The 27,325-nt window shown below is 50.2% G+C and overlaps 1 protein-coding gene across 3 annotated transcripts; it reads left to right on the top strand.

Moving 5' to 3' along the window:
• The first annotated feature begins 3,418 nt into the window (after window positions 1-3,418).
• MBD3 (methyl-CpG binding domain protein 3) lies at window positions 3,419-26,139 on the top strand. Of its 3 annotated transcripts, none has more exons than XM_038770791.1 (7): window positions 3,419-3,590; window positions 9,263-9,422; window positions 18,807-18,944; window positions 20,928-21,018; window positions 21,679-21,856; window positions 24,596-24,802; window positions 25,952-26,139. In XM_038770791.1, exons 1-6 carry the CDS (start codon window positions 3,451-3,453, stop codon window positions 24,795-24,797), a joined length of 909 nt encoding a protein of 302 aa, XP_038626719.1. In that variant the 5' UTR covers window positions 3,419-3,450; the 3' UTR covers window positions 24,798-24,802; window positions 25,952-26,139. The 3 variants fall into 3 exon arrangements, with proteins under 3 accessions (XP_038626719.1, XP_038626721.1, XP_038626722.1); XM_038770793.1 differs by lacking the exon at window positions 3,419-3,590 and adding an exon at window positions 4,103-4,292; XM_038770794.1 differs by lacking the exon at window positions 3,419-3,590 and adding an exon at window positions 4,107-4,196.
• Window positions 26,140-27,325: the final 1,186 nt, after the last annotated feature.

Below are 27,325 nucleotides of genomic sequence, written 5' to 3'. Positions count from 1 at the left end.
TAAATAGAGTAATAAATACGTACAAACATATATACAGGTGCTGCGGGGAGGAGGGGGAGAGGAAGGACGGGGCTCAGTGTGGGAAGGCCTCCTGGAGGAGGTGAGCTCTCAGTAGGGCTTTGAAGGGAGGAAGAGATGTTGGATTTATTACTCTATTTCTATTTATTTGGTTAACGATGTGCATTTAGCATTAACTCCATTTGTTCTGACGACTTGACACCTGCCCACGTGTTTTGTTTCGGTGCCTGTCTCCCCCCTTCTAGACTGTGAGCTGACCTCTGGGCTGAGGTTGAGGATGATGATGATCTGAGCAGCGTGGGCAGCGTGACTCAGTGGGAAGAGCCCGGGCTTGGGAATCAGAGGTCATGGGTTCTAATCCCGGCTCCGCCACTTGTCAGCTGTGTGACTTCGGGCAAGTCACTTCACTTCTCCGGGCCTCGGTTACCTCATCCGTAAAATGGGGATGAAGACTGCGAGCCCCACGTGGGACAACCTGATCACCTTGTAACGTCCCCAGCGCTTAGAACAGTGCTTTGCACATGGTAAGTGCTTAATAAATGCCATCATTATTATTATTATTATTATTCTAATCCCGGCCCCGCCACTTGTCAACTGTGTGACTTTGGACAAGTCACTTTACTTCGTGCCTCTGTTACCTCATCTGTAAAATGGGGATGAAGACTGCGAGCCCCACGTGGGACAACCTGATCACCTTGTAACGTCCCCAGCGCTTAGAACAGTGCTTTGCACATGGTAAGCGCTTAATAAATGCCATTATTATTATTATTATTATTCTAATCCCGGCTCTGCCACTTGTCAACTGTGTGACTTTGGGCAAGTCACTTCACTTCTCCGTGCCTCAATTACCTCATCTGTAAAATGGGGATGAAGACTGTGAGCCCCACATGGGACAACCTGATCACCTTGTAACCTCCCCAGTGCTTAGAACAGTGCTTTGCACATAGTAAGCACTTAATAAATGCCATTATCATTATTATTATTATTCTAATCCCGGCTCCACCACTTGTCAACTGTGTGACTTTGGGCAAGTCACTTCACTTCTCTGTGCCTCAGTTACCTTATCTGTAAAATGGGGGTGAAGACTACGAGCCCTACGTGGGACAACCTGATCACCTTGTAACGTCCCCAGCGTTTAGAACAGTGCTTTGCACATTGTAAACGCTTAATAAATGCCATTATAATTATTCTAATCCCGGCTCCGCCACTTCTCAGCTGTGTGACTTTGGGCAAGTCACTTCACTTCTCCGTGCCTCAGTTACCTCATTTGTAAAATGGGGATGAAGATTGTGAGCCCCATGTGGGACAACCTGATCACCTTGTAACCTCCCCAGCGCTTAGAACAGTGCTCTGCTCATAGTAAGGGCTTAATAAATGCCATTATTATTATTATTATTATTATTCTAATCCTGGCTCCACCACTTGTCAACTGTGTGACTTTGGGCAAGTCACTTCACTTCTCCGTGCCTCAGTTACCTCATCCGTAAAATGGGGATGAAGACTGCGAGCCCCCTGGGGAACAACCTGATCACCTTGTAACCTCCCCAGCGCTTAGAACAGGGCTTTGCACATAGTAAGTGCTTAACAAATGCCATTATTATTATTATTATTATTCTCCGTGCCTCAGTTACCTCATCCGTAAAATGGGGATGAAGACTGCGAGCCCCCCGGGGGACAACCTGATCACCTTGTAACCTCCCCAGCGCTTAGAACAGTGCTTTGCACATAGTAAGTGCTTAACAAATGCCATTATTATTATTATTCTCCGTGCCTCAGTTACCTCATCTGTAAAATGGGGATGAAGATTGCGAGCCCCCCGTGGGACAACCTGATCACCTTGTAACCTCCCCAGCACTTAGAACAGTGCACATAGTAAGCGCTTAATAAATGCCATTATTATTATTATTGGTCGTGGTTTCAAATCCCAGCTCCACCACTTGTCAGCTGTGTGACTTTGGGCAAGTCATTTAACTTCTCTGTGCCTCAGTTACCACATCTGTAAAATGGGGATTAAGACTGTAAGCCCCCGTGGGAAACCTGATCACCTTGTAACCTCCCCAGCACTTAGAACAGTGCTCTGCACCTAGTAAGTGCTTAAGAAATGCCATCATTATTATTACTTCATTTCTCTGGGCCTCAGTGACCTCATCTGGAAAATGGGGTTGTCCCTGTGGGACAACCTGATCACCTTGTAACCTCCCCAGCACTTAGAACAGTGCTTTGCACCTAGTAAGCACTTAATAAATGCCATCATTATTATTACTTCACTTCTCTGGGCCTCAGTGACGTCATCTGTAAAATGGGGTTGTTCCTGTGGATCACCTTGTAACCTCCCCAGTACTTAGAACAGTGCTTGGCGCATAGTAAGCACTTAATAAATGCTATCATTATTATTATTATTAAAATGGGGATGAAGACTGTGAGCCCCCCGTGGGACAACCTGATCACACTGTAACCTCCCCAGCGCTTAGAACAGTGCTTTGCACCTAGTAAGCGCTTAATAAATGCCATCATTCATTCATTCCATCGTATTCACTGAGTGCTTACTGTGTGCAGAGCACTGTGCTAAGCGCTTGGGAAGTCCAAGTCGGCAACATCTAGAGACGGTCCCTACCCAACAGCGGGCTCACAATCAATCAATCATCAACCAATCGTATTTATTGAGCGCTTACTGCGTGCAGAGCACTGTACTAAGCGCTTGGGAAGTCCAAATTGGCAACATCTAGAGACGGGCCCTGCCCACCAGCGGGCTCACAACCTAGAAGGGGGAGACAGAGGACAAAACCAAACACACTAACAAAATAAAATAAATAGAATAGATATGTACAAGATAAATAAATAGAGTAATAAATATGTACAAACATCTATCCATATATACAGGTGATGTGGGGAAGGGAAGGAGGTAAGATGGGGGGGATGGAGAGGGGGACGAGGGGGAGAAGAAGGAAGGGGCTCAGTCTGGGAAGCTGCTTGATTGATTGAAATCAATCAATCAATCAATCGTATTTATTGAGCGCTTACTGTGTGCAGAGCACTGTACTAAGCGCTTGGGAAGTACAAGTTGGTAACGTATAGAGACGGTCCCTACCCCTCAGCGGGCTCACAGCCTAGAAGGGGGAGACAGAGGACAAAACCAAACGTATTAACCAAATGCAATAAGTAGAATAAATATGTCCAAGTAAAATGAAGAAATAAATAGAGTAATCAATGCCATTATTAAATAATAAATCAAATAGCGACGGCGAAGCAGGGCCGGGGTTGAGGGAGGGGTCGGGGAGGCTCCCGGCGAGGGAGGGGTAAGTCCCCCGGGCCAGCAGGGGGCGGCCCAGGGGGCCCCGAGACGACGACGACGAGGACGAGGAGGAGGAGGGGAAAGAGGAGGAGGAGGCGGAGGAGGAAGAAGAAGAGGAGGAGGCGGCGAAAGGAGCCCAAATGCCTGAGGTGGCTCGTGGTGGCGGGGCCCCGCGCCGGCGGAAGGGCCCGGGTGCGAGCGGGAAGAGGGAGACCATGCCCAAAGGCTGGACCCTCCGGGGGCTCCTCCCGGGAGGAAGGAAGCACTACGCCGCCCAAGGGTAAGAAGGGGCCCGGGGGACCGGCCCGCTGAGCGAGCCGCCACCCCCCCCCCCCTCCGGGGCAACGGCCGTTCGGCCGGCTAGTTGAGCGGGAGGGATCGGGGAACCGGGTTGCGTGCGCCGAACTGCCCTCCCGCTCCCGTTTGGCCTTCGGGTGGGGAAAAAGTGTGTTTGGGACAGCGGAACTAGTGTTACTGCGCGGGCTGAGGCGCGGCGGCGGAGGGATCTGCGGCCGCCTCACCGCCCCCCCCCCAACCCCACCCGCGCGGACGGGCTGGCGGGCTGGGAAGGCGGGAGGGAGCCGCGGCCTCTCCCGGGCCCCGCCCCCTTCCCGGCCGAGCGACGAGGGGAGGAGGGCGGAGGGCACGAGGGCGGAAAAGCCGGCGCGCGCCCGGATGGGGGCGGAGGGCGGGGGCCGGGACGGCGGAACAGCCGCGGAAAGTAGATTCGGCAGCAGCGGCGGCGGCTCCTGCTCCTTCTCCTCCTCCTCCTGCTTTTCCTCCTCCTTTTCCTCGTCCTCCTCCTCGGCCCGGAGAAGGAGCGGCGGCCGATCGCCGACCGAGGCGGCCCAGCGGCGCGGGGGACGGCGGAGATGGAGCGGAAGAGGTGGGAGTGCTCAGCTCCCCCCCAGGGCTGGAAAAGGGAAGAAGTGGCCAGAAAGTCGGGGCTGTCAGCCGGCAACAGTGATGTCTGTTACTCTAGGTGAATGTGCCGGGGCTGGGGGGGGGGGGCGGCGGGGGGACCCCCACCCTAGCGTTGTTGCGCCGCTGCGGCCCCCTCCACCCGCAGCCTGCGCCCCCCAGCCAGCCGGGGCCGGGGAACCGATGCGTTTTTAATCATTCAGTCGTGTTGAGCGTGTGCGGAGCACTGTGCTAAGCGCTTGGGATAGCACAGGTTGGCAACATACTCGCACGGGCGGGGGGGAGAAGCCCCTTGGTCGAAAAAGCCCCATGCACCCCTGGAGTGCGGGGTTTGAGGGGCTGGGCTGTACGAGTGTGCGAGAGAAATGCCGTATATATGGCAAAATCGACAAACAGGCTGCTGTGTGGCCCGCCGAACCACATTCATTCATTCAGTCGCATTTATTGAGCGCTTGCTGTGTGCAGAGCGCTGTATTAGGCGCTTGGGAAGTACAAGTTAACCACGTAGATTGGGGGGCGAAAATGCAGCGACCGGGCCACAACTTTCATTCCTTTTTAGAGCTGCAGCGAGCCAGGTCCCTTTGTTTAGCCTAGGGTATGGAGTGCAGGAAACTTGACTGCATTACTGGGTCCTAACGGAGGCACATATGGTCGCGAATGCAAAATAAACGTCCGATTTAAAGAGCGGAGGGCGGGCTGGAAATGAAAAGTAGAGGGTTTTAACGTAAAGCCGGGCGAGCCCCTTCCTTCCTCTCCCCCTCGTCCCCCTCTCCATCCCCCCATCTTACCTCCCTCCCTTCCCTACAGCACCTGTATATATGTTTGTACATATTTTTTTACTCTATTTATTTATTTATTTATTTGATTTATTTGTACATATCTATTCTGTTTTATTTTGTTAGTGTGTTTGGTTTGGTTCTCTGTCTCCCCCTTTTAGACTGTGAGCCCACTGTTGGGTAGGGACTGTCTCTATATGTTGCCAATTTGTACTTCCCAAGCGCTTAGTACAGTGCTCTGCACATAGTAAGCGCTCAATAAATACGATTGATGATGATGATGATGATGATGATTCTAGAATGAACTTAAATCATTGGAAAGCTTTTAAATGGGGGTGGTAGTTCCGGTCACATTTTTTTTTCCTCCAGGTTACTCTTTCTGGTTGTTGCATAGAAAGAAGGCAAGGCTGGGCTGGTTCGGGTACTTCTCTTTCCACCCCCCCCACCCCACCCTTTTTCCCTTTTTGTTTTTCAAGTTCAAAGGAAATCTGGTGGGTCCGTAGTTTCGTTGGGAAGGAATGGGAGGGGGAAGTCGCTCCTTCTCTTAGAACCTAAAAAGAATGGAACAAAGAACTAGCTTCCCATTGAGACCGAGCACCTGGCAGTTGGCTGGCCCTCTGGTCTTTAACACATCTGTTTCAGTCTTTCCAAAAAAAACGTTCTCGCTGGTAATTGAGACTCTGTTTCCAAAGAGGTTCGTCCATCATCCCCCCCCCCCCCCCCCCAACGCACACGTCAAGCTGAGCCACCAGAGGCAAAGAATGAAAAGGCCTTTTGAGGGACAACCAAAGCATGGCTAACTCATTAATCACTTTTCATTCCTTGAATTGGAGTAGCCAGATTGCAAAGACCCAAGGCCGGATCAAGCATTGAGCGTGTATTTTCGAATACGGTGGAGGAAAGATGTTACTTCTGTTAATCTTGTTTCGGACAGGTTGCTTGAGCTGGTCGTCCTGCGTAGCGGTGGGTTGAGCTTATACTTTCCGGGTTGAAATATTGACAGTTTCGAAGGAATTCAACACTTCTGCCGTGTTATCCTGGTATAGATTGATTGTCATTGCTTGTGATCAAAAACCTACAGAGCGGAATTTCTGCTCCATAGGTGAGAGGGGTAGTGGTGGCGGTAGTATTTATTGGTCTTTACCGAGTGCCTGTTGGATCCCGTACACGCCAAGGGACCGGTAGCATTAGTTAGGAGGTGGCAACTGGCAGCCCTCTTACAGTTAAAGAAACTGAGGCACAGAGTAGGCATTCAGGAAATGCGGAAGCCTAGGGGTGTGGGCCTCTACCAGATGCCACGGGGTCAGGCTAGTAGGAGAGACCATCGCAATCTTTGAAGTCCTGGCAGTGTAGATTAGTTCATGATGCCCTAGCCTCCTTCCTCCTCACCCTTTCCCGTTCCCTGGGCGGTGTAGTTTTGTGGCCTTGACTATCCTTCCGTGTCCCTCAGAGCCTCTGGGGTCCCTCAGACTGTGCCCAGGGCGAGACGGTTCCACTTGCCAGCAGCCTCTGCTGGTTTGGAGGCTGGCAAGGCGCTACTGTAGACGAAAGGCCGTCTAAGTTTTGTTTCCTCAATAGCAAGGAACGGTTTCGGGGGAAGGTCCGAAGCATCAGTGTGAGTTGTATGTTCCCGCTGTTCTCTACCCATCCTCGGCGTTATTGCTCCAAAGTTGGTGCCAAAGGGCTTTTCAAAAGAGCGGTTTTCGCTGATTCTCAGGTGAAATTAGAGTCAGGCACCATTAAGCTTCACTTGGCATCAGACATCTTCAGATACAGAGTAGCTTTCCTCCTTTGATCAGAGTTGTCGTTGACCCGTCCAAATGCTGCCCTTTCAGTCTCCTGAGGTGGTGAACGAATCGTGTGCGTGAGTTCAGCTAGTTTTAACTTGGGCCTGTCAAGATGGGAGACCGGTCATATAGCCCGCTGTCAGACCTGAGAGGTTCAAGGCCGGGAGGTGGTGTTATCCAGTTAGGTTTTTGATACTGCCTCCTACCAGGAGAAAATATGAGGTGTCTCTTGTAGTGTCTTGGGGAGACATGGGAAGGGGGAATCTCTGAAGTTAAGTGTAAAATGTCTCCATCTAACTCAGTGGCTCCCAAATATCCAGAAGGGGTCTCCTGAAGAGAATGAAGAAGTGATTGGGAACTATTTTCAGATCAGGAAAAGGCTTCTTTTCAAATCAATCAGTGGCATTTACGGAGTGCTTACTGTGTGCCGAGCACTGTACCAAGAGCTTGGGAGAGTGCAAGACAACAGAGTTGGTAGAAAAGTTCCCTGCCCGCAAGGAGCTTACAGTTCTGGAAGGGGGGGACGGACATTCATATAAATGAATTAGGGGTCTGTACGTAAGTGCTTTGGGGCTGAGGTTGGGGTGAATTCTGAGGGCCCAAAGAGTACAGATCCAAGTGCAGAAGGGAGAAGGAGAGGGGGAAAGAGGGCTTAATCAGAGGAGGCTTCTTGGAGATGTCACTTTAATAACAATAACGACGGTTGGATAAAGGTCTTTATACTCTGTTGGAATCGATCAGCTCTTCTGAAATAACGTCCCCGTATATTGATCCTTTATAGCAAATTTCGGTATTTTTCAAGAATTTGCCCCGCTTAAACGGCAGCCAACGGTCCGGGGAGTTGAATTTTCATTCTCATAAACCGATGGAGTCAGAAGTCTTACTCATAGTTGACGAAATTGAATCATGTGTTTTTTGCTAAAAGACATTTGAAAATATCCTTAAACTCATGCGTGTAGAATGGATTAAAAAAAGGTCTCCTCTAGTTTTCATTGGTTCTTATTTGTTGATTTTGTGTGTAGTCCTTTGAAAATGACTGCTTTTGGTATGGGTCTTTGAAAAATGATTTTTGAAAGACTATATGGAGCCCATCAGCACTTGACAATTTTGTGTCCGTGTTTATTTGAAATAGTCTATTTGAAATGTTCAAAGTGTGTCACATTGAAGAATCGAATAGTACCCTGGAGTGGTGGTTGGTTGTGTATCAGAATTGCAGGCCCTGGAGTTTTGACCAGTGGGCATTCAGGGGGCTTTGGGGGAAAGGGGTGGTTCGTGCCACTGGGGGAAGGCCCAATTTCTCCCCTCACCATCTTTCTTCCACTCGTCCCCCAAGTTGAGAAGCAGTGTGGCCTAGCGGTAAGAACACAGGCCTGAGAGTCATCACCCGAGTCCCAAGTCCTGCTTCGCCACTCGCCTGCTGGGTGACCTTGGGCAAATCACTTCACTTTTCTGTGACTCAGTAACCTCATCTGTAAAATGGGGAGTAAGACTGTGAGCTCCCTGTGGGACGTGGACTGTGTCCAACGGGATTAGCTTTCATCCACCCCAGTGCTTGGCACACAGTGGGTGCTTACCAGATGCCACTTAAAAAAAAAAAAAAACCCCGTGTGCGTCCGCAGCTAAATCCACGACTCCCTCCAGGGCTCTTGTTTGAGGAGAGCAGTGAGGACAAAGCTTGAATTTAGGGTGCCTCCGGTTAAAAAGGGTTAGGGCCGCTTAAATTACTAGAGACAAATCGGGATCTCTGTCGATCGATGGAATTTTTGGAATCTTGCCACGGTATTCACAGTTCCCGCTGTTTTGCTCTCTAAACAGTATGTAGCAATGGAACGTCTAAGGATTAAACAGTTTCGCCCAATAATGGAAACTTACGCCTTTGTAAAAAAAAAAAAAAAAAAAACACCAAGTCAGGTGAATGGGTTTTCATTTTGGGAGTAGAAACGAAGCCATTTGTCAGATGACGAACAGACCTGTCTGGCTGTTGCGGCCTCCCCCTCGCCAAGCAAACATTTAAATCGGGGTCCTTTCCTGTGTAAAGAGAAAATGGTTCATTGCCCCCTTGTGTGGAATTCTCAAAAGCTGCAACAGGGAAATGAGCTTTTTTCCTGGAATCCACTGTTGGCGTGGTGCGGTTTAGTTGGTAAGAAGGGTCCAGGAAGATACTGCTCTTGGGTTCTCTCCTCCTCACTCTCTACCCTCCTCTGGAGATAATTGAGGTACGTCCGACAAGCATAGGCCTGGCGTCCTTACTTTGTAAGTAATATCCCGTGCGGTACAGAACCAGTGATTTACCGAATCAGAATATCTTCTTCCTGGAAGCGTTGGTAGAATCACTCTCGTTCAAGCACCACGAGAGCCCGAGATGGAGAAACAGAACGCACGAATGATCAAACGGGAGCCTCCCCCTTCTCTCCCCCACCCAAACCCCAGCCCCCCATCAATTGACCTTTTCTCTCTTTGTATTTTAGCCCGAGTGGGAAGAAGTTCCGAAGCAAACCTCAGCTAGCCCGCTACCTGGGGAGCTCCATGGATCTGAACACTTTTGATTTTCGCACAGGGAAAATGCTGATGAGTAAAATGAACAAGAACAGACAGAGGATGCGCTACGACTGTTCAAACCAAGCCAAAGTAAGGACCAAATGGCACAGGTTCGCCTTCGTCTGTCGGGCAGATTGTGGCTCAGGAGTCTAGCTGGGGTTGGCGCTTGCATTTCCGGGTCCAGGGTTTCCAGCATATTTTCCTGACTGGTTTGTTTTTTCCTTCTGAAGTTTTCCCAAGGGGAAAACAGTGACATCTGGGGCCAGAAATTGTTGTGACCGATAGTGCACAAGTGGTGTGTTGCTTGCTAAGGGTAATGGAGTTGTAATCAGTCGGTGGTATTTATTGAGCACTTCCCCGTGTGCATTCATTCATTCATTCAATCATATTGAGCGCTTAGTGTTTGCAGAGCACTGTACTAAGCGCTTGGGAAGTGCAAGTTGGCAACATACAGAGACGGTCCCTACCCAACAACGGGCTCACAGTCTAGAAGGGGGAGACAGGCAACCAAACAAAACATGTGGACGGGTGTCAAGTCGTCAGAATAAATAGAAATAAAGCTAGATGCACGTCGTTAACAAAATAAATGGAATGGAAAATATGGACAAGTGCACTGTACTAAGTGCTTGGGAGAGGATAATACAACAGAATTGGTGGCCACGATCCATGCCTTCAGGGAGCTTACGAAACAAGATGAGGACCGTAGACCGGTAGCTCCTTGGCAGGGATTGTGTCTCCCAACTCTATTATCCATGCATTCCCAAGCGCTTAGTACAGTGCTCCGCACATGGGAAGCGCTCAACAAATAGCACTGATCGACCCTTAGGTTGTGAGCCCTCCGAGGGACGGGGACCATGTCTAATTCCCGTACGTCTGTTCTCCCTCCCAGCGCTTGGTACGGTGCCCCGTACACTGTTAGCGCTTAATCCGATTCCTGGTTGACATCAGGAACTCCTGTAAGTACATCAGGAGCTTGCACCTCTGGCTCACCTCTCCTGCTCCAAGCAATCCCTGGTCACAGTTTGCTGCCCCGAATCCCGCCGCCCCCCAACTAGATAGCTTGGTTTTCGGAAACACCAGAGTGGCCTGTGTGAGTAATGCTAACCACCCTCCACTCTCCCCTCTTTGCGGTGCATATCCTTCTTTCTCAAAGTTGTCTTAATGGTAACCCTTTTCCCCTTGCCATTTTTCAGAAGTGAGCACTTCCCTCAACCACTTTCTTTCTTCAGCTGTTCAGACCATAGCCCATTTCCTATGTTTCCTTCTTTGGATGACTAGGTACATGGATAGGATACCAAAGACAATTCAGTCGGCCAGTGTAGTTCGACGACGGTTGAGCTACAGGCTGAAGGATTTCCCTGTCGATTGCCTCCCCACTCGGTTGTAAGTAACTGTCGTAAAGAAGACATTTCTGACCTACGATAGTAGTCAAGTGTCAAAGCCCCGTGACTTAGCGACTTATGTGGGCTTGGTTTCGTACCGTGGCCGGCGGGCAGGCTGCGCTTGTGCGGAGTCTTCTCCGTTTGGCCTCATTTCCCCACCTGTCCCCCTCAGCCCCGTCAGTCAGTGGTATTTATTGAGCCCAAACTGTGTGCAGTTCGGGAAGCATAGTACGGCAGAGTTGGCGGACACGATCTCTGCCCACCAGGAGCTTACAGTCTACGGGGGGAGACGGACGTGAAAAGAAATTACAGATCGGGGGAAACAGTAGAGCGGAAGGCTATGGAAAGTAAGGCAGCACGGCCCTCGGTCATCTGGTTGCCCAACTTGGCCGATTGTCTCGACTCATCTGTCCACTTCCCTTCGCAGCCCGGCTTTTGTGCAGTCTCTCTGTAGTATTTATGAGATGGATCTTGCCCTGTCGGTGAAGAGATTTGAGATGTGTTACCGCCTCCACCCTGGTTTCTCACTCCTCACGCGTCTCTCTCCTGGGTCACTTGGAACGCTCAATTCATTTTCCATTTTTGCCGGCCCTGTGTGATCGACTCCTTCAATCTCTGTAGCAGTCATCTCTGTTTTCCGCTGAAAGTTTGACCATCCAGTAAGCACTCGATAGATACGATTGGCCGATTGACTGATTGTCCTTCCTTCTGTGCTAAATGGGGGTAACGGTCCGCCCTTATGTCACCCGGGTGGAAGAGGTTCAAGCAGATGCACGGCAACAGGGCCGTCGTTGGCTTTGGAAAGGCAAGGACTTCTTTTCTTTTTCCTGCTCTGCTCTTTTCCGCCTCAAACGAAAGGGCGTTTGTCTGTTTGCCCAGCATGGTACTTCATCCATTCATTCAGTCGTCTTTATTGAACGCTTACCGTGTGCAGAGCACTGTGCTGAGCGTTTGGAAAGTACAATTCAGCAACAGATGGAGACAGCCCCTACCTAACAATCCAAGTAGCCTGGGCTTTTGGCTTCGTTGGCTGTTGGGGATCAGCAGAGTTGCCCCGGAAGAATCTCACCCCGCACGCTTCGAAGCTGCTACCTTTTATTCCTGGCCTCAGTTTCCAATCCATCATTCCCATCTTCGGTGTGGCTAGGCACGTGCCAGCAGCAGTATGGGTTTTGATACTTTGTACATCTGTCTAGGACTATAAAACTTGTTGGGCGCGGGCTTTATTAGAATGGATGGCATTTTCATTTTAAAACACAGCATGCCAGGATGTTGCTTTAAGGCACGTCTCTGGGCGTAGAGGGATGTTGCCTGTTTTTCACACTGCACTGAGCTCAGGTTGCTTCAGACCCAGTAAAGGGAATAATGATACTTTGGTCTTTTTGGAGCATTCTCGTTCATCAGAGCGCAAAAGTGCTTTGTACGAGAAGCAGCGTGGCTCAGTGGAAAGAGCCCGGGCTTTGGAGTCAGAGGTCGTGGGTTCAAATCCCAGCTCTGCCAACTGTCAGCTGTGTGACTTTGGGCAAGTCACTTCACTTCTCTGTGCCTCAGTTACCTCATCTGGAAAATGGGGATTAAGACTGTGAGCCCCCTGTGGGACAACCTGATGGCCTTGTAACCTCCCCAGCGCTTAGAACAGTGCTCTGCACATAGTAAGCACTTAATAAATGCCATCATTATTATTATTATTTACCCGTCTTTGTGTGATCCCTGTGAGGTAGAGAAGCAGCGTGGCTCAGTGGAAAAAGCATGGGCTTTGGAGTCAGAGGTCATGGGTTCAAATCCCTGCTCTGCCACATGTGTGCTGTGTGACCTTGGGCAAGTCACTTAACTTCTCTGAACCTCAGTTACCTCATTTGTAAAATGGGGATGAAGACTGAGCCCCATGTGGGACAACCTGATCACCTTGTACCCCCCCCAGTGCTTAGAACAGTGCTTTGCACATAGTAAGCGCTTAACAAATGCCAACATTATTATTATTATTAGGTGGGGGAGAATCAATCAGTCAAACGCAGTGGTATTTATTGAGGGCTACCTGTGTGCAGAGTACTGTGCTAAGCACGTGGGTTAGTACAGTAGAGTTGGTAGATACTGTCCCTGCCCACAAAGAGCTTACAGTCTAAAGGGGGAGACAGACATTAAAATAAATTACAGGGAGTCAAAGGATATGTACTTCTGTGCTATGGGGCTGGGGTGGGCCAAATATCAGGCGCTTCAAGGGTACGGATCTGAGCGTGTGAGTAATGCAGGAGAGAGGGCGAATAGGGGAGATGAGGGCTTAGTAAGGGAAAGTCTCTTGGAGGAGATGTGATTTTAATAAGGCTTCGAAGGCAGAGAGAGCGGTGGTCTGGCAGATATGAAGCGGGGAGGGAGTTCCTGGCTAGGGGCAGGATGTGGGCAAGGGGCCGATGGCGAGACAAATGAGGTGGAGGTACGGTGAGTAGTTTGGCATTAGAAGAGTGCAGGTGGGTTGTAGTGAGGCAGTAGAGATGGGGGCAAGCTGATTGAGTGCTTTAAAGCCAGTGGTAAGGAGTTTCTGTTGGACACGGCGGCGGATGGGCAACAGCTGGAGGCGCTTGAGGAGTGGGGAGATGTGGACTGAAGGATTTTGCAGAAAAATGATCCAGGCAGCAGAGCAAAGTAAAGACTGGAAGTGGGAGGGACAGGAGGCAGGGAGGCTGATGCAGTAATCCAGGTGGGATAGAATGAGTGCTTGGAGCTATTGCTCAATTGTACCTTCCAAGAGCTTCGTACAGTGCCCTGCACACAGTGAGCGCTCGGTACATACGATTGAATGAATCAGGGCGGTAGCAGTTTGGATGGAGAGGAAAGGGTGGTTTTTAGAGAGGCTGTGAAGGTAGAGCCAACAGGACTTGGTGATGGACTGAATATGCGGGTTGAATGAGTGAGATGAGTCGAGGACAATGCCCAGGTTACGGACTTGAGAGACAGGGAGGATGGTGGTGGCGTCTACAGTGATGGAAACATCTGGAGGAGGACAGGGTTTGGGGTGGAACGATGAAGAGGTCTGTTTTGGACGTGTGAAGTCTGAGGGGTCAGTGGGCTGTCCAAGTAGACATGTCCTGGAGGCAGGAGGAAATGTGAGACTGCACAGGAGGAGACTTTTCCCATTTTAGAAATGGAGGACCAAAGCTATTGTAAAGGACCCAGGCCTGCCTGGCATCCCATTGTTTATGCCCCTGATGCAGCACGTTCTCCTTTAAATATATTTTTGGTTTATTAAATCCATCCTTTGCTAAAAAGCAAATCGGCAGTGCTTGTCATAATGGTATTTGAGTGCCCACTGGACTGGGTACACTACACTCGGCCTAGCACTTGAGCAGCTACAAAGAAGCAGGAGACAAGTAAGTTCTTTGTGGGCAGGGAAAAAGGGAAAGCAAAGTAGCACATGCTGAACCAGAATTTTCCCAGGGCCCAAGCTACCTAGTTTTGTTTCGGTTTTCTGGTATTTGCTGCACTCGGTGCCAAGTGCAGTACTAAAGAGCAGGGAAAGAGTATGCCGAAGGATGAACCGGACCGTGGACCGTGGCCCTCGGGTCTCAAAGCCGGGGTTGGGAAGCTGGCGATGGGCGCCCGGGAGGTGACCGACTGCGTAAAGCCCCGAGGATGACGCTAAACACACCGTAGGAGGTCCAGAACGCTGCATTGGAGTTGTTTTCGGGCTCCTCGTTGCTCAGGCAGGTCTGTCCAGAGCCGAGCGGTCGCCCCGGCCAAAGCCTGCCCGGAGATCTCTATTTGGGGGAGAGGGCGGGCAGCTTCTGCTGCTTCAGTCTCCCCGCCTGGCTCAGGCAAGGGCAGGCTGGCAGCGGAGCCACTGGATGGCACAGGGTTGAAAATGAAGCTCCTCTAAATCTTTTAAGTTTACCAGTGTCTTTTTTGCTAAGTTGCCGCTTCAAGTTCTTACGTAGTATCCTTGTAGCCTGAAAGAGTCCGTGCAAGTTTCTAAAGATGACATTTGGGGTGGGGTGGGGGGGCTCACGGTCTTAATCCCCACTTTACAGATGAGGTAACTGAGGCACGGAGGAGTGAAGTGACCTGCCCAAGGTCACACAGGACAAGTGGCGGAGCCGTCGTTAGAACCCAGGTCCTGAGTCCCAGGCCCGTGCTGTACCCGTTAGGCCTCGCTGATTTGTCAGACTATTACTGTGTGCCAAGTGCTGTACTAAACACTGAGGTAGATACAAGATCATCAAGTTGTGTGACTTTGGGCAAGTGCCTCAGTTACCTCGTCTGTAAAATGGGGATTGACTGTGAGCCCCCCGTGGGACCACCTGATCACATTGTAGCCTCCCCAGCGCTTAGAACAGTGCTTTGCACATAGTAAGCGCTTAATAAATGCCATCACTAAGTTGGTAAGCTCATTGTGGGCAGGGAATGTTTCTGTTTATTGTATTGTACTCTCCCAAGCGTTAAGCACACAATAAATATGACTGAATGAATGACGGACACGGTCCCTGTCCCCACATGGTGCTCACAGTCTAAGTGGGAAGGAGTCGAATTTAATTCCCATTTTACAGATGAGGTAACGGAGACGTAGGAAAGCAAAGTGACTGGCCCGAGGTTTCACACGCACAGCAGACAATCGGCAGAACTGGAATTAGAGCCCTGGTCCTCTGGCTCCGAGGCCTGAGCTCTTTCCACTGGGCCACACTGCTCCTTCTATTGATTTTATTAATATGTTTTGTTGTCCGTCTCCCCCTTCTAGACTGTGAGCCCGCTGTTGGGTAGGGACCGTCTCTATATGTTGCCAACTTGCACTTCCCAAGCGCTCAGTACAGTGCTCTGCACACAGTAAGTGTTCAATAAATACGATTGAATGAATGAATGAATGAATGAACAACGAGGGAACGACAGCCGTATGTGGGCTGCCGGCGGTTTCTGATGACATTATTGCTCGTTACGCTCTTCCATTCTACAGTGAAGTTTATATTTACAGCAGCCTCGAGCATTGTACTTCCTCTCCTCTGTCTACAGTTTGCATTCACCACTACTGTGTAGTCCTCTCCTAGGATGGAAGTGTAGTACCGATCAAATAAGGCATATACAAAGTGATGGAAACTTTAGGGAATTAGTTGGGTCAACAGAAAGCGATTGCCAAAGTTGGAATTGGGCCTGGACAGTTGGCAAGACTCTCATTCCTTTGAGAAGTGTTGGAGGTGGATGTGTTTTTAATTTTACTCTTTCTTTTATCATCAGTGATTGAACATTCATTCGAGCATTGCTCTCACTGCCGTTTGGGTTGCAGTGATTCATTTTCAAATAGTTTTGGGTTGACAAGAGTCACCCTCAACTCTCAAAGTGGATAAAGGAATCCATTCAAAACCCGGACCGGGTTGGGTTGTCATTCCTCTCGTTCTTAAGGATTGCGTAGAAACAGTATAGCGCAGCGTTCTGATATGTCGTACAGATTTAAAAACTAGATGTTAGGGACTAGTTGGAGGGGAAGGGAGTCGGACCATCCCTTAGGCCGGACTCCACCTAAATTCTCTCCGGTAGATGAGAGTCTCTCTGAGTTTTAGATTTCCTGGAAAAAAAATATTCCAAGGTTTTGCCATCCTTATTGTTCAAAAGCTCCTCCTCCTACCTATCGAGGAGCAGCGTGGCCTACTGGAAAGAGCACGGGCCTAGGAATCAGAGAACTTAGGTTCTAATCCCCGCTCTGCCACATGCCTGCCCTGGGACCCTGGGTGAGTCACTTAACTGCTTTGTGCCTCAGTTTCCTCAACTGTCAAATGGGGATTCAGTGCCTGTTATCCCTCCTACTTAGACTGGGGGTCCCATGTGGGACAAGGACTGCTTCCAGAATGGTGTTTGATGCCTAGTAAGCGCTTAACAAATACAGTAATTAATCTGAATTTTTTCATGCTGGAGTTCAAACCTGGTCTGTCTCGTTCTCCTTGCGAAGCAGCGTGGCTCAGTGGAAAGAGCCCGGGCTTGGGATTCAGAGGTCACTGGTTCTAATCCCGGCTCTGCCACTTATCAGCTGTGTGACTTTGGGCAAGTCACTTAACTTCTCTGTGCCTCAGTTCCCTCATCTGTAAAATGGGGATTAAGACAGTAAGCCCCCCCCCCCCCCCCCCCCCCCCCCGTGGGACAACCTGATCTCCTTGTAACCTCCCCAGCGCTTAAAATGGTGCTTTGCACATAGTAAGCGCTTAATAAATGCCATTATTATTATTATTACTCAGGCTAACACGGATTTCATTTGAATTTCCACTTCACGTAAAATTGGATCCAAACCTAAAGGAAGGAAAAACAAAATTTCCTCACCTGATCTGTATATTAGAAGGCTCTTCGAAGTTAAAAGGGACAGCCCGGAAGTATTAGTTTCCTATACCACAGGCTCTCGTACGCTTTGGCATTGGAATCCCATTAGCGGCTTCAACCTCCAGCCGGCCCTGATCTAACTTCCAGCAGGATCTGGGCCGTGAGGGCGGTTGCAAATGTAGCGTTTCCCCAGATGTTGGACTTGCAGGGGGTCTCGGGTCCTCTTCCCCCTGGCCCCGAGAAGGCCTGAAATGGGGATGAGCGTTAAGCCATACGGGGCTCTACTGGCTGGGTGGGTGTTATTATTATAGCATTGTATATAACGCTATCATTAACGGCTATTAATGTTGCAAGAGGACCAGTTATCCCGCTGTAATTACTCTGAAATGTGAACTGTGCATTTCCTATCTCTTGCTCTAGATTCTGCTCCTTTTACTTTCCTAGTCCCTCTCCACCTCAGCAGTTGTTTGGCCATCCAGTTCCTCCCTTGTTTCCCGAGTTCTTTGCTGTTCAGGGTCCTTGCGTGAGCCTGGGCCAAGCCACGGAAAAGAAGACTATGCTTTGGGTTAGGTCGGGGGTGCCTCATGGTTCTTCTCTTCCTGTGCCCTCCTAAACCAGCGTTGGACCTCGCTGGCCCTGGGGTGAACAAAAATCAGGTGCCCCTTCTTTCCGAAGAGTGGGGCTGTGCTAGGATTTTCGCCCCTGAGCCAAATGGGAATCACTTGTTACTCTCGACTTTTCGTAACTGCACAGCAAGTTCAAAGAAAATTCATAGAATTGTTTTCCTCCCTGCTCCAGTAAGATATCGGCCAACATATTGAGCCAGCTAACTTTCGGAGGATTGGGCGCTGTTGCTCTGTCAGATTTCAGCCCGGTGGGAGGCAAGGTTCAAGAATTAGGTTGAGTTGATGCAGAGAAGGTTTTTTTGCTGTGAAACTCGGTCCTCATGAGTGCTTTCTGGTTGGCCAGGTGACAGCAGGGGTTTCTGACAGCTTATTTTGCTGCCAGCTTGTCTGAATTCTGGAGACTTCACCGAAGCCCCCGAAGGTGGTAGCAGGGTCGGGGGCCGGGGGCTGAAAATGGGAAGCCGTGTGGTATGGCAGGAAGAGCTCCGGTCTGGGAATCAGAAGACTGGGGTTCTTATTCCAGCTCTGCCACTTGCCTGCTGTGTGACCGTGGACCAGTCACTTCACTGCTCTGAGCCTCAGTTTCCTCATCAGTGAAATGGGGATTCTTACACTTAGACTGTGAGCCCTATGTGGGAAAGCGACTGAGTCCTATTTGATTGTCTTGGATCTACACCAGCACTTGGTGCTTGGCCCATAGTAAGCATTTAACAAGTACCCCCCACCCCCCAAAAAAAGAAATTTAAAAAGTCTGAAATGCTAGCCTTCATTCAGATGGACATGCTGACTACTGGATTTCCTGTAGAATATGATGATGATGGTATTTGTTAAGCGCTTACTATGTGCCAAGCACTGTTCTAAGCACTGGGGTAGATACAAGGTCATCAGGTTGTCCCACGTGGGGCTTATAGTCTTTATCCCCATTTACAGATGAGGTAACTGAGGCCCAGAGAAGTCAAGTGATTTGCCCAGAGTCACACAGCTGATGGGTGGCAGAGCTGGGATTAGAACCCACGACCTCTGACTGTCCGTGCTCTTGCCACCAAGCCACGTATGGGTCATGGCTCCAAAAGAGCCGGGGCCATCCCGGCTAACTGGGGCAGGGGGATTCCGTTGCTGGTCAATACTGGGGTGTGAAGTATGATTCCATTTCCATTTTCTTCTTCTTTTTTTTTTAGGGCAAGCCTGATTTGAACACCGCACTCCCTGTCAGACAGACAGCTTCCATCTTTAAACAGCCGGTCACCAAGATTACTAATCATCCTAGCAATAAAGTGAAGAGTGATCCCCAAAAAGCCGTGGATCAGCCTCGCCAGGTGAGAGTCGTGGGCCCTCAGTGCCATTTCCCTTCCCCATGTGATGTGGTTGGCTGTTTGGCCAAAGAGGCATATTTGTATTGAGAGCCATTTAGAGGAGTGGAAGGTCCATGCGCGCACACAGTAGGGAACTGAACGTCCGGTGTACTGCTTCCCGTTGGCAGCTGCAGATCTGTCTCGGTTTTGAATGTCAATCTGTAAATTTCAGATGGTTGGCTGGAAACCTAAAATCCTAGGGGTTTTGGTGTAGATGGAGCGTGGAGTCTCCCTCTGTCCTGCAGGACTGTCTCTATATGTTGCCAATTTGTACTTCCCAAGCGCTTAGTACAGTGCTCTGCACATAGTAAGCGCTCAATAAATACGATTGATGATGATGATGTGCCAGACAATTGAGAATGAATGGATAGATGTTAACTGCACATGCTTGCTAGGTTATGGCTTCATCCTAAATCCTAGCTTGAACCATCTCTGCCGACTTCCACCAGAATGAGGTGTCTGTTGCCGTCGGAGCTAGCATCTGTTGGGGTTCACATTTTAATTTTTTTATGCGAAATTGTCACCCAGTCTGGGGAATTGCATTAACCAAGAATTGGCAGGTTTGGGAGTTTTCATTCCTCTGGGGGTTTTTTTGGTGGGGGCGGGGGCGTTGTGGGAGGGCGGATTGTGTTGTGGGTTGTTTGTGTGTGTATTTGTTTTGGGGTGTTTTTTTGTCATCTCCAAAGGCTAAACTTGGCTCTTCCCTTTGTAATCTGAAACCCGGCTTGCTTTTCCAGTACCTCAGGTTGTTCTAAATGGGGAGCCGCTTTGGAGGGGAAGTAGAGAAGCAGTGTGGCTCAGTGGGAAGAGCCCGGGCTGTGGAGGTTGTGGGTTCAAATCCCGGCTCCGCCAATTGTCAGCCGTGTGACTTTGGGCAAGTCACTTAACTTCTCTGTGCCTCAGTTACCTCATCTGTAAAATGGGGATTAAGACTGTGAGCCCCCGCCGTGGGACAACCTGATTACCTTGTTACCTCCCCAGCGCTTAGAACGGTGTTTTGCGCAGGGTAAGCGCTTAATAAATGCCCTCATTATTAAATAGGGGTGTTCTTTCTCTATCCATAGTGGTGAAGTTTAAGGGCCTCAATTTGGAATTTAGACAAATGAGATGGAAAACGTTTGGACAGAAGCGTGTGAGGTGATCTCTGTGAGATGAAAAATAGCAAATTCTCTAAAACGGGTGTGGTGCTGCGGGTGGGTTGTGTGGCTGGAGTAGTAGATGAAATTATAGAGTAGCGGGCTCCGACTCCAGGGGTGATCAGGTACCATTGTGCCTTTAAATTTGGGGGCTGCTGCCAAGGTTAATGTCTGAGAGCCCCGAATTCCTTCCTCTCTTAAGAAGGAATATTAGGAATAGCATTTCAGGGGAAGGGTGGTGGCTTGTGGGGAACAGGGCAGAACAGCAAAACCCTGGGCCCATTCATAGCACTGACAATTAGCTAGGTGCCCCAGGTGCTTGAAAGTCCCCTTCCCACTGCTTTCCTTCCCCTTCTTATTTCTTGTGTGCGGGCCCCTCCCTGATAACAGGTGCTTTGGTAAATTTGGGGCTGGGCTTCCAGAGCTGCCTGTAATAAAACTGGACTGGGAACCGGCTGGGAGTAGTTCTAGAAGCAAAACAAAAGAAATCCATCAAAACTTCGATTCTTTTCCAGCTCCACCCTTTACTTTAGGGGGCTGTCAGTCGGGTGTGGGAACTTTTCTTCATTACTCATGGAAAAAAAAAAAACCCAGAACTTTTTTTCTTGGACAATAAAGATTCCTGGTGGAAAAGAATTGTTGCAGCCTCTCCGTTGGATCAACCCGCTGATGGTCACGTTCTGCCCACTCCTTCCCCAGGACCTTCCGGTTTCCTTCTCCTCCATAGCATTTGGGCCGCGTAGGGAGTTGTGGTTAAGTCTCACCTGGATTGTTCGCGTGACTAAATTCATTTAGCTGTTTTGTCCGGTAGCTCTTTTGGGAGAAGAAACTAAGTGGACTGAATGCCTTCGACATTGCAGAAGAGCTTGTGAAAACAATGGATCTTCCAAAGGGCTTGCAAGGTAATTAGTAGGTCAAGACACTGGGTTTTCTGATTGCATTTAGCCCTGTTTAAAGTTTGACGCTGGGGGAAGTTCATACTTGGCCAGGACAGGTATGGATCACACCTGATCGAAGGAGCTTGTTTTGGGCCTCTATTGAGTTCAGACTGATATTTAAAAATGGAACAGCGATTACTGCAGATGATGAAGCCGAACTGACCCTAAGGTGAAGCAAGTTTCATCTGGTTCTTTCCTGGAAAGCCGGCTCCCCTAAAGCCAAGGGTTGTCTGCTTTGAATTTCAATTGCTCCTGAGCTGTGAAATCAGCATAATCCCCTTGAGTGAGTAATGTCGGAACCTTAAATAGGCTAAGATTTCATTTACGTATGGCCTGCTGATTGAGAGAGACTCCTTAACTTCTTGATCACACCAGTTTCAGAGTACCTTGCGTAACTGTGGTTACGTCGGGTTTCTGAGCTGTTTTTATTTTGGTTGAAAATCATATCGGAGGTTATCTGGGGCTGCAGTGTAGAAGTTGTCGATTTTTTAAAATAGCCGTAAGCCATTTGTCATTCTAGCGGCACCAAAATCGGTGGATGACGAGCCTGTCGGTGACTAATCGGTGTGTGTGTTTTTTCCTCCTCCCCCCTCCCCCCCCCCTGTTTTTTTGGGGACTCGGTAGGGGTTGGGCCGGGTTGCACAGATGAAACCCTCCTTTCTGCCATTGCTAGTGCTTTACACACAAGCACTATGCCCATCACCGGACAACTTTCTGCAGCTGTGGAAAAGAACCCTGGTGTGTGGCTCAACACGTCACAGCCACTCTGTAAAGCCTTTATGGTGACAGACGAAGACATCAGGTACCCGAATACTTCGGTTTTCCTTTCTAGGCGGTCGACCCCGTAACGCACCAACGCGTAGAGTTTGCTTACTTTACCAGTAGCGAGGTGGAAGTAAGGCGGAACGGTCGGGAACGGGCCCTGGTGAAAGGCCAAGTGCGGCCGTGCCTGAGCAGGCACGTTTTCTTTTGCTGGGCTGGGCTGGGCTGCCCCTCGCTAGCGTGGGGATTGCCATGGAGCAGGATGCGTCAGGGGCTGCGGGTTCCGGGCCACGCGTGCCAGGTGGCCACCGTCAACGCCGTCGGCAGGCCGGTCTGGCTTTGGGCCGGGGCCACGCGGGGTGGCCTGGGGGCAAGGCAGCCCACGCTGCTGCTGCTGCTCCTGCTCCTTTAACCCAGTCCGTGTATCTGTGGTGTGGTGTGCCCTTCGTCCACACCGTTCCGGAGTCTTGGTGCTCCCGCGGCAGTAGTAGTAATAATACTATTTATTAAGCGCTTACTGTGAACAGAAGAGCAATGTGCTACGCGTTGGGAAAGGTTATTCAAGGGGGAATTGGACCCAGACCCTGTCCCCTGAAGGGCTCGCAATAAAGGTCTCGGGGAGGACTGGAGGCAGAGGCATCGGGATCAGTGAAACAGTAGAACATGAAACCGGCATGTGAGACCAGCTCAAATGCGCAGTACCCCAAATAAAAACCCAAGTCAATAGGGAGCGGTGGCCGGAGGAGCCGATTTCTGCATTCCTCGTGATTCCTCGTCCACGGCATAGCCGAAGCCACAGCAACAGCTCCCGCGGTCACTAGCCTTCCTGGGGCTTGAAGGCGACGGCCTTACGCAGCAGGGGCTCAGTTGGAGATTCCTTGCTTGGCCCCCGCCCCGCCGGCACACAACACCCGGTCTTATCCAGACAGCCGGGCACCTTTGAATGCCTTGGCCCGCCTCCCGTTCTGTTATTCCTTTCCGCTCTGCCGGAGGCTAGTAGAAAAAATGAGCCGGGGAAGGACATGTATGCCTAGAGCTATTGCCGTCAGGTGTGCCATCAGGAGGAGCGTGGCTTGTTTCTGTCCACGCTGACTTCCTGTGTCCCCAGATCTTCCAGCTGTTGTGGCACCACCAGCTGGCCCCAGGCATTTCGGATTCCCTCTTCTGCCTTGCTCGCTCTTTCACAGCACCTCAGGCTGGGCTCCAGACGTGACCCCGGACCGTGCTCCGCCGGAGCGCCTGTTAAATCCGGATCCTGTGGCAGGAGGGCCACCCTCCTATGCTGCCTTGGCCTCAAGCATTCACGGCTCCGCCTCGCCAAGAGAGGCGAGGAAGTTAGAAGGCGATCAAAGAATCGACTGGGTATCAACTCCTCCGGCATGAGGGCCTGCCAGCTTCTGGCCATAAATGGGATGTCGATTCTCATGTCAGCCGCTGCACTGTTTCTGCAGCCATTTTGGTCTGCCCCTGCCACCTTCCGGGTGCTGCTCCTGAGACCCAAAAGGCAGGCCCACTCTCCTTTGTTCGCCTGCTTCGGTGGTTTGAGCCGTTGGTGCTGTTGCCTGGTCTAGACAGAAGAGTTCCCGGTCAGTGCAAGTGTCTTTTTTTTTCTTTCCCCCCCCTGGCAGAGTGTACTTGAGTTTCCTACCTTATTGCAGCTTCTGTGGTGGCAAACAGACCCCTGGAGAAGTGGAGCACCCTGCCAGTGCTTCTCACTCTACCTTCCTCCCTCCTTCCCCACCTTGGGAATTCTTATCCCACTCTGGGACAGTATACATTGCCGGAGGGGTAGGGAAGAGGTGAGATTTGAATTCTTGGGGATGGGAGCAGGGGCTGCCAATGGGGGTTCCCTTCTCTCTCCCTCTGTCCTTTGCTCCCCCAAGACGTTGTGGCAGTAGAAATAGGGGCAGACCTCAGTGTAAGATGGAAGACTCCTCGTTCTCCTTGTTTTTGGCATTTCCTCTTCTTTCAGATGTGTGGGTCCCCCCGCAACCCCCTACCTCCCGCCATGGCTCCATTTTATATCTGTAGAAAATGAAAGGGGATTGGGGAAAAGATGATTTAGGGCAAATGAGCCAGATTACCTGAATTCAGTTACAGTGCTCTGCATACAGTAAGTGCTCAATAAATACCATTGCTTGATAAGTAGGCCTGACTAGTAACAATTGTACTAGGCTGATGAAAACAGCTCATAACCTATTCTGAAACCAACTGCAGGGCTGTTTGGATATCTCAGGTTAAGCTTTTAAGTCTGGGGATAGTTCTGGCTTACTTATCTGATTTGGCTGCTTGCCGAATTAATGCCTCACGGATGAGAATATGTCCACCTAGGTCTGTTGTCTAAACACTTCCGTATTTTCCTGGGAGTGGGGAGGGGCCTCCGTATTTTTTTTGGAGGAAAGTCTGCCATGATGCTTCGGGTAGCCACCTCCTCCATGTGCCAAGACGAGGGCTTTTGAGGAAATTATGAGTTTTGAGCCTGCATTTGGCTGCACTCGGGGTACTCCATAAAGGTGAGACTCGGGGGCACCCCCCGAATGTCAGGGCCTGTGACGTTTTCAGTTAGGCCAAACGACGAGAAGCAAAAACTCCGTGAACATCCCGGGGCTTTCTTGAGTGAAGTGCAGAGTTCATCACCTTGACCAAAGTGACAGCTGCCCCGGTTTTTTGAGTGTGTCATAAAAGAATCAAATGTGCATGAGCTAAATGGAGTGGTTGCAATCTGGCCCTGAGTTTTCAACTCTGGCAAATAATGTCTGCTTACCCATTGATTGGTCAGGAAACAGGAAGAACTGGTGCAGCAAGTGAGGAAGAGACTGGAGGAAGCGCTGATGGCTGACATGCTTGCTCATGTGGAAGAGATAGCAAGGGATGGGGACGCTCCAGCAGAGAAAGATGGTGGTGGAGAAGAGGAGGAGGAGGACGAGGAAGAGGAGGAGGAGGAAGAGCAGGACCAAGATCAAGAAATGGAGAATGTATAGTCCAGGTAATAGAGCGATCCTCTTTGTGTACCCCAAGTGTGTTTTTCCTCACCTTTTGTGGGCCTGGGAAGCGTGTGCCCCTGGATCAGAGAAGCAGATGCAATTAAGGAGATGGCCGAGCCAGGTTTCAGTGTGCGCTCCGGAGCAGGGATTTGGTTTTCCCAGGAAGGTTCTTGTTGAATTCCACACGCGACCTTTTTTGTAGGCGTCCGCCTCGAGCTCACCGGTCGTCCTTGGATCGTTCACTGATGCCCATGACAGCCCTGGTGCTTTTGGGTGCCAAGTGGCGGTGGCCCTTCCTTTCTCCCCCTCTGAGACCCAGCCTCCCCCAGAGTGTGGATGCAAGTTACATCCATCCTAAGGCTCTCCTTTTCAAACCAAGAGAAAGAAGGTGGCAAACCAGGCCTTTTCTCCTATTCCAGTGCTGCGGTAGGGCAGTACCTTTCAACCAGTGCCCCCGGCCCTTTTGGTGCAATCTCACCGTGGTGTTTACTGGGGAGGATAAGGGCCGCCTCCGTGTTTGCTTTCGATAAGTTGGGTCTTGAATGCGAAAGAGAGGCTTTCCGTTACAGTTTGCAGGCTCTCTGAAACGAGAGGTCAAAGGGCCATTGTAGTCCTCCATTCTGGATCGATTAGCTGTTCCCGCCTCCTACCGCACGGAGTGGCGGTTCGCTCCAAAGAGAGAGGCTGAGAAGCACTCGGCTTTCCGGGCGCACGGTCTGGGCGATGGAGTTACCTTGCCGGAACGGATCGCATTTTTCCTTTGGCTGGTTGGTGAGCCGAACCTCAGAGATAGTCCTCGACCAGCCCAACGGGCTGCTAGTGAGCCTCTGGAGGATGGAACCTGAACAAGGAAAGGAAAACCCCGGGCAGCAAGCTTGTGATGGGGTTTTTCCCGCTGTCCAGAAGTTTCGAGGCGTTTGAGCCCCTAGGATTTCTGGACATAAAGCGGTCTCTTCACTCCGGAACTCCCTTTGTTAGCAGTAGGCTTGCCTCTGCGCTCTGAATGCTGGCTCTCCTTTGGGGACTGATGCGATATTGATGATGGTCTGGAATGAAACGGGGACAGGAGAGGAGAACGGTGGGCCGGAGGCCACCGGCTCCGAGCAAAATCAATTTTACTGAATGTGTTTTTTTCTATTCTTGTTTTCCAGGGGATTCCATCCAAAAATTCCCCGTGAAACAGAACAGCAGGGCCAGCACAACCATTTACAAAGCCAAGAGGGTCTGAGGACTAAATTGCACCAACCATACTTGTGAACGAGCTCAGTGATCACTAGAGGAAAAAGTTGGGAGCCTTAGACTTTTCAAAGACAGTTTCTGCCCCCCTCTCCCCACCCCCCTTCCCCGCCCCCCCTCCCCCCCACCTTTTTTTTTCCTGCCCTACTTTAAGGTGGGGAGGGACTGAGAGGCATTATATTAGAAACACAAATCCCCATTTCACTAATGGGTCATTGATTGGTACGGTATGGTGAAACTTTCCCAGGCCTTTCTTTCAAGTACCTTGAAACCTTCCTTGACCTAGACTCAGCATTTCTTTCCCTCTTTGTTCTGGGTCTCCTTGGCGTCTCTGCTGTAGCCTGCTTGTCAATACCCCACTTTAGGAGACCATTTTGTGTTTTGGAGTGTGGTTTCATGTGTGAATTCAAGTCACTGAACTTCATGATCCAATCCGATCTTGGGAAGAAACAAAAATGGAATTGGTGCTCTCTTCCTTCTGTCCAGCTGGCTTCCTCCTCTGATGCCAGATCCTTTCCAAAGTGCTCAGAGGGCCAAGACTGGGGTGAAGAGGGAAGATTTGTAGGAATCTATCTCACCTGTCATGCCGACTTGGCGCTCACAAATCTCGGTGTCACGTTGCACTCAATAACTGCATCTTTGGAGTTAAAAGCTGCCAGCAGGGAAGTTGGAATAGGGACCCCCTCAGGAGTTTGGGGGGCTCCAGCCATGGGGTTGTCGCGGGGAGCGGCGTGCAGAATTTTGTGTCAATGTGTCTTAAGTAAAATGGAAGACGGAATTTGTCAGATAAAACAGGAGGTCCATTTGAATAAGAAAGGGAAACTTTATTCTGGTGCCAGGATCCCAACCCCTGCTGAGAGGGGTAAGAGGGTATTTCAGCGGTGTGCCCACCTACACAGTATGTGAAAACTGTGATATTCTGACCCCGTTTTTTTTAAAGAAACCTAGAAGTTGACTTTTCTTTAATAAATTGAGAACGAAAGCTGAATTGAATCCTTTTTTGGGGGCTCGGGGGCGGGGCGGGGATATTTTGGACTTTTTACTGTGTGCGCGCATTGGTCCGACCTTTGGCCTTTAGCTTGTGGAGCGTGCCTTAATATTGCTCTAAATATTCCGAACCGGATGGAGGAACCTCCAATTCTCTCTCCCCGGTCTCTCTAGCCTAAGGAAAATTAACCCTAAGAGAAATGAACAACAGAAACCCCCTCTTTGGTGAGGTCAGGGGGAAACACCCAGCTTGCTGGCAGCTTTCTTTTACATCGAAGGCTTCTGTCTGGGTCTGGTTGGAC

Source organism: Tachyglossus aculeatus, chromosome X2 (assembly GCF_015852505.1).
Source record: "Tachyglossus aculeatus isolate mTacAcu1 chromosome X2, mTacAcu1.pri, whole genome shotgun sequence".
In the NCBI taxonomy this organism is placed as follows: domain Eukaryota; kingdom Metazoa; phylum Chordata; class Mammalia; order Monotremata; family Tachyglossidae; genus Tachyglossus; species Tachyglossus aculeatus.
This window is presented reverse-complemented; position numbering and strand designations above follow the sequence as displayed.